This window comes from Temnothorax nylanderi, unplaced genomic scaffold, assembly GCF_030848795.1.
Source record: "Temnothorax nylanderi isolate EJ_2023f unplaced genomic scaffold, tnyl_v1.0 TNYL_tig0332_pilon, whole genome shotgun sequence".
In the NCBI taxonomy this organism is placed as follows: domain Eukaryota; kingdom Metazoa; phylum Arthropoda; class Insecta; order Hymenoptera; family Formicidae; genus Temnothorax; species Temnothorax nylanderi.
Window position 1 is genome coordinate 31,305 of NW_027249394.1, and position 13,591 is coordinate 44,895.

The 13,591-nt window shown below is 39.5% G+C and overlaps 1 protein-coding gene across 1 annotated transcript; it reads left to right on the forward strand.

The window, feature by feature from the left end:
- The first annotated feature begins 804 nt into the window (after window positions 1-804).
- Window positions 805-11,126, forward strand: LOC139781368 (uncharacterized). Its single transcript, XM_071720233.1, has 4 exons — window positions 805-1,153; window positions 1,391-1,795; window positions 5,537-6,051; window positions 7,963-11,126. Exons 1-4 carry the CDS (start codon window positions 805-807, stop codon window positions 9,457-9,459), a joined length of 2,766 nt encoding a protein of 921 aa, XP_071576334.1. The 3' UTR covers window positions 9,460-11,126.
- The last annotated feature ends 2,465 nt before the right edge of the window (window positions 11,127-13,591 follow it).

Consider the following 13,591-nt stretch of genomic DNA (forward strand, 5'->3'; position numbering starts at 1 on the left):
TTTGTCGGGTGGCCCCATTTCGCGTGGTCCCCGTCAACCGCGATCCGGTCGCCCTCCTCGAACCTCCCGACTCCCCCTCCTCTTTCCGAGGACCATCCCCGACTCCGTCGACCACCTCCACCGTCACCCTCGAGGACCATATCGATCCCGAGGTCGTTACACTAGATTAACCCATGAAACCTGTTGGAATAAATTTAATTTATGTGTGTTGTGATCTTATATGTTTCACAACCATATACATCTCACTGCATCCGACTTAGTATGTTTGATTCAATTTAATAATACACATACCTTACATATATGTCCGACCTTCGCTTTCATAAATGTATTCTACTCATTTGCCTAATTCTCATTTATTGTTTACCTAGTTTATATTGTCATAATAAATGTTGTCTTATGTTAAACGTTGATTTCAATCTGCATTCATTATAACTGAACACCTCCCCTACTCATCTCCCTCTCGAAATTGCACGAGGTCCGATCCCGAGTTAAAGGGATTAAATTCCTTGACTCGAAAGAGGACCGACGATCGCACCGCTCACGAAAGGCGTCCTAGCGTCCCTACAAACGTTGACCCTTCCTGAGTCATAAAAGTGCGTTCGGGCTCGCGCCACGCGCCGCAGAGCGCGTACCTGCGAGCAGTATTCTTAAGCTTCGAGTTGCGTCCTTCCTTACCCCGACCCCCCAGGTTAGCCTTTCCTTCGCTTCCCAGATTTTCTTATCCTAATCCCGGGGTTGGACGTAACAGAACTTAAAAATTGGGGGCTCGTCCGGTATTTTTTGTGTGATTTTTCGAGAGTGGTGATGAGTACGAGGTCTAAATCAGATAAAGCTGAAGTTGAAGATCTTTATAAGCAAGCCCTAGAGAATCAAGGCAAAATTAAACTTAGCTCTACACCATATACTTCCACTCCTTTTCCTAACATTAAATCCGCACCTAGACAACTTTTCACCCCAAACGTTGGCGAGACTGCGGAGGGCAAATCAAATATAACCGAGGCGTCCGATTTCACCCTTTGCGTTTCTGACGATTCCTGGGATAAAACAATACTACCTGCACCGCAAGATCAGTGTCACGTTTCCGACGATCCCTCGAATAAAAAATTACCACCTGCACTGCAAGATCAGTGTCACGTTTCCGACGATCCCTCGAGTAAAAAATTACTTCCTGCACGACAAGATCAGTATAATTCTTTCATAAGCATCGCAGGAACAATGGCGCACGCTAACCCTTTCGCGACATTAAAATACGCGGTAGAGGCCGTTCCTTTCTTTGACGGAAAAAATATTCCGTTAACATATTTTATCGAGGGATGCGAGGAAGCGAAAGCTATGCTGCCCGCTGAGGCAGAATCTCAATTCACTAAAATAATCAGAACCCGAATTATAGGCGAAGCTCGTCGTACCATACAGGATCAAGATTTCGATACGGTAGCCTCGTTAACAAAATATTTAGAACAAGTCTATGGCGCTGCTAAAAATATTTATCAATTACAAGGAGAGTTAGGTTGCATCTATCAAAAAATAGAGGAAGATGTAGTAACTTACGCGAATCGGGTCAAATTGTTGGGAAAACAGATATTAGAAGCACATAAAAATTCAGGACAAGCTGACGCTCCCGGTCAAAATATTAAAGCCTCGTTAGAAAGGGACATGTGTAAATGTTTCATTAGAGGGTTGAAACCGGAAATTGAACAAAGAGTGACAAGAAATTTGAATGTCCAAGCCACTGTGGCCGACGCATTGATAATAGAAAGAGAACTGTACGAAATGACAGATTTACGACAGGGTCAAGGTAATCTTGCAGGCAAAACATCGAACACTAATCGTTTGCGGGAAACCTGCCAGATCTGTTATAAAGAGGGACATTCAGCCTCTAACTGTAGGAAATTAACTCAGCCTTCGCCGCAACCTCATAATAAAATTGATCTTGGAACCGAAATTCTCATATGTCAGATATGTAAAAAACGCGGGCATAGCGCCGACAAATGTCGCCTCCGCGACCCTCAGGCCCGACGATCCGTCAATGTAATTCAAGAAAGTCATGTCACTTGTCAATTGTGTTCAAAATCCGGTCACAATGCTAAATCTTGTAGAATAAATACTATTAACAATCAGAGTAAACCGACTGTAATTTGTCAATGGTGTGATAAACCAGGGCATTCAGCTAATAATTGCTGGAAGAAACAGAATGAACAACTTAATACAGAAAGCAAACCAAAAATCGTTTGTCAAATTTGCAATAATCTCGGGCACATTGCGAGAAATTGCCGAACTAAAACAGAGTCGAATGCAACAGTCAAAAATTCATTGTTCTGTCGTTATTGCAAGGGAGAAGGGCATCTCCTCGAAAATTGCGAATTACGCATTGCGAGCAATAATCGCAGGCAAGCAATTATTAATCAGGGAAACTCCAATGGCCCCTCGAAGTCGGGTGTGCAGCAGGGGTCCGAACGGATCTCACACCCATCGACATCTCAGAAAACTCAATAGACAAAAAATCAATAGAGATACGACCCGTAACCGTAAATCTCGATAAACACCGTCGCGTGCCTATTCAGGTAGATTTCGGTAAACCAATTTCACACGTTACCCTTATGCTGGATACCGGTTCCGGCCCGCATTTAATTAAAGAAAAATTTTTATCAAATAACAATACAGTCAATCACAATAAACTTTTGCAATTAAGCGGTATAAATGAATACCCCGTTTATACCCTCGGAGAGGTTATTTTACCACTTTTTGAAAAGCCAGTAACTTTTAACGTAGTGTCAGATGATTTGCCGATTCCACAAGCCGGTCTATTAGGCAACGACTTTTTTCAGCAAACTTCCTCAAACATAGATTACGCGACGGGACACTTAAACGTATCAGGAATTAGTATACCTTTCCTCTCACCGGAAACTATTACAGCTTTTCCGCGGTCAGAATCTCTATTTTATATAAGAGTGGAAAATCCAGAAATAAAAATAGGATATCTACCAAAATTAAAAATAGCCCACGGGATTTATCTAGGAGATACCATAGTAGAAAACAATTCCGGAAAGGCATATTTAAAAGTTATAAGTACTTTGGACGAAGAAGTGGAAGTTCAAGTACCAACCCTGCGTCTTAAACCATTAAACGAATTATTTGACAATCCTGAGTCAAATATGGAGACGCATAATAACCGAGAAGAAATTGCGATTACGCAAATTAATCCTCGACACTTAGCGAATAATCAAGTTTATTGTAAAATAATTGACGGAACAAATGAAGAAGAAACAAAAGATGACATCAATAATGAAAATAAAAATAATTATGCAAGTCCGAATAATGAAGACGGGATTATAAATGAAAATGAAATTATGAGAGAAAGAATGAAATCAGATAAAACTCTTAATCTAGATATTCAGGAGGAAGGTTTCCAAATCTTTCCCGAAATGCTAGATTCCCAAATTCTTGGAGGGGGAAGTAACCAAACCCCTCATGAATTATTAAACGATTCCAAAAATCCTGGAGGGGGAAGTAACCAAACCCCTCCTGAATTATTAAATAAATCTAAAAATCCTGGAGGGGGAAGTTACCAAACCTCTCCTGAAAAGTTAAATAATTCCCAAATCTCTGGAGGGGGAAGTTACCAAACCTCTCCAGAAGATTTAAACAATCCTAGAATTGCAGAGGCAAGTTTCCAGGCTCCTCTAGTATATTCTACTCCCGTCGATTGCGAGGAGGGAAGTAACCAAACCTCACTACGTAATACGACAGAATTTTGTTTAAGAGAGCCGAAAGTTGAGAGCTCTTTAAATCATGTAGAGAAAATAATATTTCCAAGGGTTGGAATACCCATAAAAAGTGCAGATGTTAATAAAAATAATACCCCTCATGTTACTATTGGAGAACTCATGAGAAGAGTAAAATCATATAATCCCAATATGGAGAAAATTTATGAAATTAACAGGAAAAGTAAACCGTCTTCAAAAACTTTGGCATGCGCACAAGCTCGATTCCATGAAATAATGGAAAATTTCAGATTCAAACGTAAATCAAAACAACATCACCTAACAACAGAAGCACCAATTAATGATGTTATTTCACGTGAATGTTTTGTATCATCCGGAGAACCTAAGAAAGATAGGCTTACGTAGATTACGAAATTGCTACGACTAGAACACTTAAATAATGAAGAAAAGAAAAGTGTTATGAAACTTATAATTAATAGTCAAGATCGATTCCACCTTCCCGGAGAAAAATTAACAGCCACTCATGTATTGCGACATCAAATACCAACAACGGATGATCGACCAATAAATACTCGACAATATAGATTTCCACAAGTCCACAAGGAGGAAATAAATAAACAGGTAAAGGAACTGCTCGAGGCAGGGATCATAAAACCTTCTCAGTCACCTTACAATACGCCTATTTGGATAGTGCCGAAAAAGGAAGACTCAAAAGGAAACAAACGTTGGAGAGTAGTATTAGATTTCCGAGGCGTGAATGAAAAAACTATGGGCGATGCCTACCCATTACCGAACATTGTCGAAATTATCGACCAGTTAGGCAATGCAAAATATTTCACCGTATGTGATCTCGCCTCTGGGTTTCACCAAATAGAAATGGATCCCACAGATAGCCATAAAACCGCATTTACAACTCCTAATGGTCATTATGAATTCGTAAGAATGCCTTTCGGGTTAAAGAATGCTCCCGCCACTTTCCAACGACTAATGGATCTAATATTAACCGGGATAGAAGGTGTATTTATCTATATGGACGATATTATTATTTCCGCTCCTACATTAGAAGAACACGAAAGAAGGTACAATTTAGTAATGGAACGACTCCGCCAAGCTAATCTAAAATTACAGCCCGATAAATGCGAATTTTTAAAAACCGAGGTAACATACTTAGGACACATAATAAGTAGCGATGGAATTAAACCCGATCCAAAAAAATTGGAAGCCGTAAGACAATTCCCTAGGCCAAAAACACCGAAAAATATTAAACAATTTCTTGGATTAGCAGGATATTACAGAAGATTTATACCAAATTTTTCCAAATTAGCTAAACCTTTAACAAATTTATTAAAAAACGATACGCCTTTTAACTGGACATCTGTTCAAGAAGAATCTTTCGAAATGTTGAAACAGAAATTATGCGAAGAACCGGTCTTGCAATATCCTGACTTTTCGAAACCTTTCATTTTAACTACCGACGCTTCCGGAACTGCCGTAGGGGGCATATTATCGCAAGGAGAAATAAACAAAGATCGGCCAATAGCATACGCGTCGCGAACTTTAACCGACAACGAATTAAAATACGACACTTATGAAAAGGAAGCTTTAGCGATAATATATTGCGTCAAACATTTCCGACCATATCTATACGGGCGAAAATTTACATTAGTCACAGATCATAAGCCTTTACTTTGGTTTAAAAATGCCCAAGATGCAAACATGAGAATTCTCCGCTGGAGATTGAAATTAGCAGAATATGATTATGATGTAGAATACAAGGCAGGAAAAACTAATGTTAACGCCGACGCTTTGTCAAGATAACCCACCTGATAGAAACAAAGATTCTATACCTTTTACGCAGGAAGAACTGCGTGAGCCACCGAAATCGGAAATTGTAGAAAAAGCATTAGTCCACGACCCTCCTAATTATAATAGAATACAAACTCGAAGCCAGACAGCGAAAAATATGCATAATCAGCAAGAAAGATCACAGGATCAGGGAAATGAAATCGAGGAGATAGAAGATAGAAACGACCCGCCAGAAAAAAAAAGTGGCCCATATAATGAAATAGACGATAAGGAAGACGAATCTAGCGAATCTGACGTCCCTGCTAATGAAAATAAAAACCCGCGGATAAAACCTACCGTTATTGATAATCAAATACTCAAAGGCAATATAATAGAAACTCGTGATTTACTATTTTTACGTAAAGACAATGTGGCATACTTTGTCGACACTAATGGGAAACCATTAGATTCTGGATCACAAAAGCTATTCGAACGAAACGAGATCCCACGTTTAAGCCCGCTTACCCTGGGTGAAGCAAAGGCTGTAAAGTATAAAAAATACTACCACATAGCACTACCCATCAGTGAAGGACAACGGGAAGGCCCAACAATGACCTTAACGCAGATTACCACAGTTATAAAAAACTTACAAGACGTAGCCGACAGACTAAAATTAGAAACACTCAGCATCGCAAAAACAGATATTGTTAACAATGTACCATGGAATAATATAAAATCTGTTTTACAATTAAATTTTACTAACTCAACAACCAAATTAATCATATGTAATGGATTGATTAAATACCCTCCTAGAGATCTCCGTTCTATTATAATCGGTGAAATGCACTGTTCGCCTACCGGAGGACACCGAGGCGTTACAAAGACATATCATAGAATTAAGCATAAATATTATTGGGAAAATTTAAAAGCCGACGTTCAACAATATATACAGCAATGCTTACAATGTCAATTGAAAAAATTAGTGCGAGTAAAGACTAAACAACCTATGATAATTACTGACACACCAGGATCTTCTTTCGATAAAGTAGCGATGGATATCGTAGGAGAGAGAGAGACCCCTGTCCAAAACCGAAAGAGGCAACGAATATATTTTAACCTTACAAGATCAATTAACTAAATTTTGCATGGGAGTACCCCTACCAGATCAAACTTCCGAAACAATAGCGGAAGCCTTCGTGGACAGATTTATTTGTGTATTAGGGGCACCTAAAGCAATATTAACCGACCAAGGAAGAAATTTTATTAGCGATTTAATGAAAAAGATTGCTAAAATATTCAGAATTCGCAAATTTCGTACAACTGCCTTTCACCCTCAATCAAACGGATCGTTAGAAAGATCACATCATGCATTAGGAGAATATCTTAAACAATATGCAAATGAGCAAAAGCAGTGGGATAGATGGATTAGTCTTGCAATGTTTAATTATAACACCAGCATACACGAAGCAACAAAACACACCCCGTACGAATTAGTTTTCGGTAAAATAGCAAGAATTCCATCGAACGAACCTCTGGCTCCAGAAGACAAATTAGGAAATTACAACAAATATTTAATAAGTCTCGTCACGCAACTTCACACTATACAAACGAACGCTCGTGAAAACGTCGTCGAAGCTAAATTCAAATCCAAGAGACACTACGACAAAAAAAATAACCCTCGAACCTTTAAACCTGGAGACCACGTGTTTCTGCTAAAAGGGCCTAAGCCAGGAAAATTTGGAGATCAATATACTGGACCTCATGAAATCTTAGAAATACTGAATAAAAACAACGTGAAAATCAGAATCAAGAAAAATAGCCGAGTTGTACACCCCAACCGATTGCGAATTTCTCATATCAAACCAAATAAATAAATAAATAAATAAATAAATAAATAAACAGATACAATATACTATAAAGACAACTCAATAAATTTCAGATGGATCCCCGGATTAAAGGAATAACCGCAATATTAATAATAACCATATGGATACGCCAAACTTACGGAATAATAGGATATGATTGTACTTCCCCAACTACCAATTTAACAACCTTATCATTAATAAACGTTGAAGAATGCGATATTCCACTACCAAAGGTCAATTCTAGCCAAGTCTTCATACAATTATTGCAGCTCAACGAATTCGAATCTGTAAAAGTGATACAATGCAAGGTAGAAATCGATCGTACGATCCGGAAATGTGGAATGTTTTCTCATAATTCGGACGTTCTAAATGGAAAATATGCATATATACACGAAGTGACCAGGGAGGCCTGCATACGAATGCATTATTATGGAACTCTCGAATTTAAAGGAACATACATAGTAGCACTAAAATCTAACCAGACCACCAGTCGCCCGGCGATCCTAACTGGCGTTGTGGACGCCGACGGAAAATGTTCTGGAGGATCCTATTCAGACCTTTACGGAACGTAGACAAATGTTTTCGTACAGGCAACTGTCACAATCACCCTGCAAGATTACTTCGCTAACGTTAAACTAAGCACTAACCGTATACAACTTAGATCAGGAGTGGCCTGTGATTTTAGTACCGCCAGATGCACCGACATAGAAGGAGGAAATACCTTTTGGGAGCCCATACCTAATGACTCCTGTAAATTCACTTCATACAGCACCTTATATAGAGGTTACGCGGAAAAAGTAATCGATAACGTAAACGAGCACTCTCAAACCGCTTATACTGTGAATGCCGACGATACAGTCTTTGCTTTAACCAGCACCGGGAAAGACTTAGCGTGTGGATATTCGCTCATTCGAACTGAACACCCAAAATTAGTAATTTGGGAAACCTCACCTGAAATGGACATCGCTAAACGAACCGGCCGTGTAGAAAATCTCGACCTTTTTACTTATATGAATTCGAAATTCGTTTACGTAGAAAAGCACATCCGTAACCAGATTAATCAACTGTACAGGAACATCTTACTACAACAATGTAACCTTGAGTTAAAAATGTTGCAAAACGCTTTAGCAATAGCTACACAATCTCCCGACATCTTCGCCTATCATTTTATGAAGGGACCTGGATATATGGCCCTTCTAGCAGGCGAAGTAATCCACATAATAAAATGCGTTCCAGTCGAGGTAAAATTAGTCCACACCCAAGAATGCTACGAGCAACTCCCAGTAATGTTTAATAACAAGACCTCCTTCATAACGCCTCAAACGCACGTACTACTACGGCAAGGAACACAAATTAATTGTAATTCTTTCGCACCTCCTATGTATCTTTTGGGAGACTCTTGGTATAAAATTACGCCAAGGCCAATAGAAACACTAGCACCTACGGTCATAAAACCCATGACCAAAACTACCTGGAAGTACACTAGCCCTGGAGCACTCGCTACCAGCGGCATATACACACAAAAGGATCTGGAAGATCTAAAGGATCACATAATGTTTCCCGCTGAGAGACCCGCTGTCCTTAACACCGTAGCAAGAGGAGTAATGGGAGAATCAATCGTGCTGAGTGGAGGATCGTTCGCCAACCTAATCGACGAGGCTTCAATCGAAAAAATTGCACTCTCAGCCTGGGAAAATTTCTGGAGCAAATTTTTAATCTTTGGCAATATTAGCGCTGGCCTGCTTGGAATATATCTTTTTATAAGAGCCATTAAATTAATATTAGATACACTTGTGCATGGATATGCTCTTCATACAGTATATGGGTGGTCGATATATCTAATAGGAGCAATATGGGACTCGTTAACTCACTTTTTATTACATCTGGGACAGGCAAGGCCTAAAACTAAAAATGCCAATGCTCCGAAAGACGATCCGGAACAAGGAGCGTCAGCTAGCGCACCACTCCATGATCTTGAATGGCAGGCAAATGTCCAGCCTGTCGGGTCAACAAACGGAAAATCGGAACACGCCTATCCTTCCCTACCTTTGAAAGAGAGTACCTATACTTTCGAACTCAAAGGGTAAAAAAAAAAAAAAAAGGGGGGGGCACAAAGGAAAAAGGGACGAATTGCATGACACCCCATTATCTATCATTAACACCCTGCCCCTATAATCGCATGCTGCGACATGCAGATAATCTAACAACGAATTCTTGTAGCCGAAGCCATGGAAATCAAATGCATCAACACTAGCTTGTTGACCCGCGGCCCGCTCAAGGCGAAGGTCATCCGGGTGGACTCCCCCACCTTCCTATGGGTCCATCTGGAGAATTCGCGTGAGGACCTCGACGAGCTTGTCGAGGACCTAACACGGAGAATGATGCGTAGGAGTGAGTTCCTCCATCTCCCGCCAGACGAAATTGTGCCCGAAACGGAGGTCGCTGTTCGTGAGGGAAGACGGTGGCAGAGGGGCCTCGTGCTCCGAGTTGAAAGAGGGAACCGGGTTACGGTTGCCCTCAGAGATTGGGGCCGCGCTGTCCAGCGGCCCATGTTCGAGATTTACACCCTCGAGGATCGCTTTCGCGAGCTAGAGTGGCAGGCCATCCCCTGTGGACTAGCCCACCTCCGACCACTCGAAGGAAGGCTGCGATGGTCCCGTAGGTCCATCGCCTTAACGAAACACCTAGTCGAAAAAAGAGAGGGATGGATCAAGATCCGGCTGCCGGTCAAGGACGAGGCCGCCATCATCGACTTCCGAGCGAAGCCCGAGCACGAAGACGAGACGCCAGACCTGGCGCAATTGCTCGTACAAATGGGATGTGCCCAGCACAGCCAATTCGGAAAGGTGGTGGCCATCCCTGGGATTATTCCCTACATTTATTTATAAAAACAAAACAAAAAAAAAATCCCAATGAGCAAGCTAGAGCGAGTCTATTGTAACCTTTTCTTTTCTCTTTGTGTTTACCTTTTCTAAGCTGTAATTATTTCTTTATTATTAATTTTGCGCTCGCTCTAGCGAATAATTTTAGACTCTTAATTTTACGTTCTCTCATTATTATAAATTTTGCGTTTTATTTTTCTTTTTTCTTTTCTCTTTCCTTTTATAGTTGTTTCTTTATTATCGGTTTTACGCTCGCTCCAGCGAATAATTTTAACTTTAATTACAGTTTTAATTCCGTAAATCATAATAAGTTTTATTTTATCCTTTCCTTGCCATATGTTTTACATTCACTTTTTAATTCTTATCTAAGTCTAAATCTATGATCTGTAATAGGTTTATATTTTACGCTTATAATAGCCTGTTTGCGAAATATATGTATCAATCATTAAATTTTTTTTTCTCATCTCTATAATCTATATAAATTAAGCTTTATTTCCTAAATTCTAGATGAGTATAATTACATGCGTCGATAAAAAAAAATAGAAAAAAAAATATATATATATATATATTTACTGTAAAAGAAAGACGAAAGAATTAAGGAAGGGGTTTTGGAGGTCGCCTATTTCTTTCCTCTTTTTAAAAACCAAGGGATGCACACAAATACAAACCCTAGCTTAATCTTAATTCCACAAGTCGTAATAGTTTTTTTTCTCTCCTTTCTTTTCTTTTATTACCATGTGTTGACGTTCACTTTTATAATTCTTATTTCATAATTCCAACCCTATAATTTGTAATAAAATTTTATTTTATAATAACCTTATGTACTCATAATTGTATCTTAGACGATAAACAAGTTTTGCGCCTAATTTCGACATATACGAATTAATCTTTTATTTAATCTAGATTAAGCTTCACTATGTTCTCTTCTTCTTAAGATTTTAAATAAATATAATTGCGTAGGTAGTTTCGAAAAATAGCGTGAGGATGCTTTCCTTCCTAAATTAATAACAACAGAAAGAAAAAGGGGTACACTAATAAAATATAAATACAAGTAGCATAAAAATAGCCACCTGATTGTCAAATAAGTACGAGGTCCCAACATATTCCCTTCCATGAATTATCTAATGCGAGAAAAGAAAAAAAAACTCGCGAATTAAAAAAAAAATATATATATATATATATACTTTTTGTGTCGATTATCAATGGCACCCCGATGAGTTATTCCGTTTGGGAATCTCATTTATCTTATCATAACCTGCCACCATTGCTATGCAAAACGGCTGCTGAACAAATTCAGCTAGCCCTTGTCATCCTCAGCGACCTAATCCGTAAGGATACCACGCCCGCAGACGAGTACATAGCAATCCAGCTAATTAATGGCAAGTGTTAAACCGGCGATATGCCACAAATACATTAAAGGTTGTAGGCAAGCTGGAAAAGCATACAAAAAACAAGGAGTTTTGGGCTGCCGCACGGGTCAGTTGAAAAACTGCCAAAAAAAAAGGGGACGCCTCGGGACGGATGACAGCCACGTGGACAACCCGCTCTAGTTAATAATGGCAGAATTATTGCTCCATTAAAGAAAGGAAAGACAGCCTCACATAAACCGAAATCTTGCGCGTTGCGAATAACGTTAAGATATTATCAAAATAAGTAGAAAAATATATATACGTATACATTAAAATATTCCTCTTGCGTTTGAATGTGCATTACCATTCTAAAATCTTTGATCTAACAATCTAATACATACACATACGGGCAACAGCATAAACCAGAAGGACGAAAGAATAAAGGACGAATTTTATGGAGGTCGCCTTTTCTTTCCTCCTTCTCTAAACAGAAACCAAAAAGCTCGCGAAAAACGGAAATCGTTTCTCAATCAATTAGTCTGCAAATGTTGTATTATACACCCCAACATTTGTCTAAGGCGGGGGGTGTTACGTCCTGCAGACTCCACGATTTCCCTTTTTCGCGGGAATTCTTGTGCGCCTAAGAGTGGCCCTTAAGATTAGGATACACAAACCGAGCACGGACGGTTGTCGATCGGGGAGTGAGTTTAGATCTCCTCACATTCCTTTTTTTTTATGATCAAATAAAACCAACCCTCCAGATTACGAATTGGTGACGGACGGTGCGTATGGTGACCAGATTCTCAGCAACCTTATCGGGCCCATAACTATAAACCCGGCGACACGACGCGTAAAAGGGGCCTTAATTCCAGACAGGGGTTGATGGGGATCTGTACAGTATCGTGCGACTAGCTCAGATTTCCCGCGCAATGTTCCGACAAACAGAAACGAGATCTAAAACGTGCTTTTGGAAATCTTGTAAGAGCACGTGGCGGAAGTTTCTGTTTGCACTTAGCAATAAAACTGCAATAAAACTGCACTTGAGATTGGAGGGATATGCGTCGTCTGTCGGTAATTCGAGCAGGGTCGCGAGATAAATAAGGGACCCTAATAAAAGAGAAATCGGCGATAGTCGAAAAACAGATGAGTCACTGGAGGAAACGATAGGTTGCACCCCCAGCAAGACAGTGGGGGCCTTACGAGGGGACTCACCAATGAACACCCGGAAAAATCGACAACCGTCTCTAGCTTCCTAGGATAGGCGAAAACTTAAGAATCCAGCTCTTGGGTGAAGACCATCCCACCCAATAAGAAATCCTTCAGACAAAAATTAGAAACATCCCGCCAACCAGAAGTTCCCAAAATGAAAACCTGACACATCCCACACGCAATTCACCCTTCCCATCCTTAGAACTTTCCTATATAAATCGCGACATCGCAGGACTTGCACTCTTGCGCAGCTCCTCTTCAGGCAGATCATCTCGTCGCCTCCTTTCAATTTACTGCGCCAGATTCAAATCTCATCTTAAGTTCAAGTTAAATTCTGTGCGTGAACTTAAACCCATCGAGTGCCAACGAGAGCCTATCCACAGCACCCAAGGAGAGCCAGCGATTTCAAAAGAACCAGCTATTCGATCACCGACAAGTAGTAAGTTCTACACACACCATATATATATATATATATATATATATATATATATATATATATATATGTATGTATGTGTATAATATTACAAATATTTACATAGAAACGCATTATTTAATATTGTGTATTGTTGTAATTATTATGTTGTGTTTTTATGTTTACTTGTATACTTTTTATATTGATTTAAAAAATATATTGTTTTTTTACACCTAAGTGATACGAATTGCAAAATTCCAAACGATCTTTAATCAAAAATATATTTTCGAAGGTTCTATCCAAAACCTGAAAAGTGGGAATTCACAAGTTACGCATGGCTTAGTTTTCCAGTTATTTTTTTTAAGTA

Coding starts and splice junctions, on each gene's coding strand:
- LOC139781368 (XM_071720233.1), top strand. CDS start 805: ATGAGTACGAGGTCTAAATCAGATAAAGCTGAAGTTGAAGATCTTTAT. Junction 1,154..1,390: donor CGTTTCCGACGATCCCTCGA/GTAAAAAATTAC, acceptor CCCGAATTATAG/GCGAAGCTCGTCGTACCATA. Junction 1,796..5,536: donor AGATTTACGACAGGGTCAAG/GTAATCTTGCAG, acceptor CGCTTTGTCAAG/ATAACCCACCTGATAGAAAC.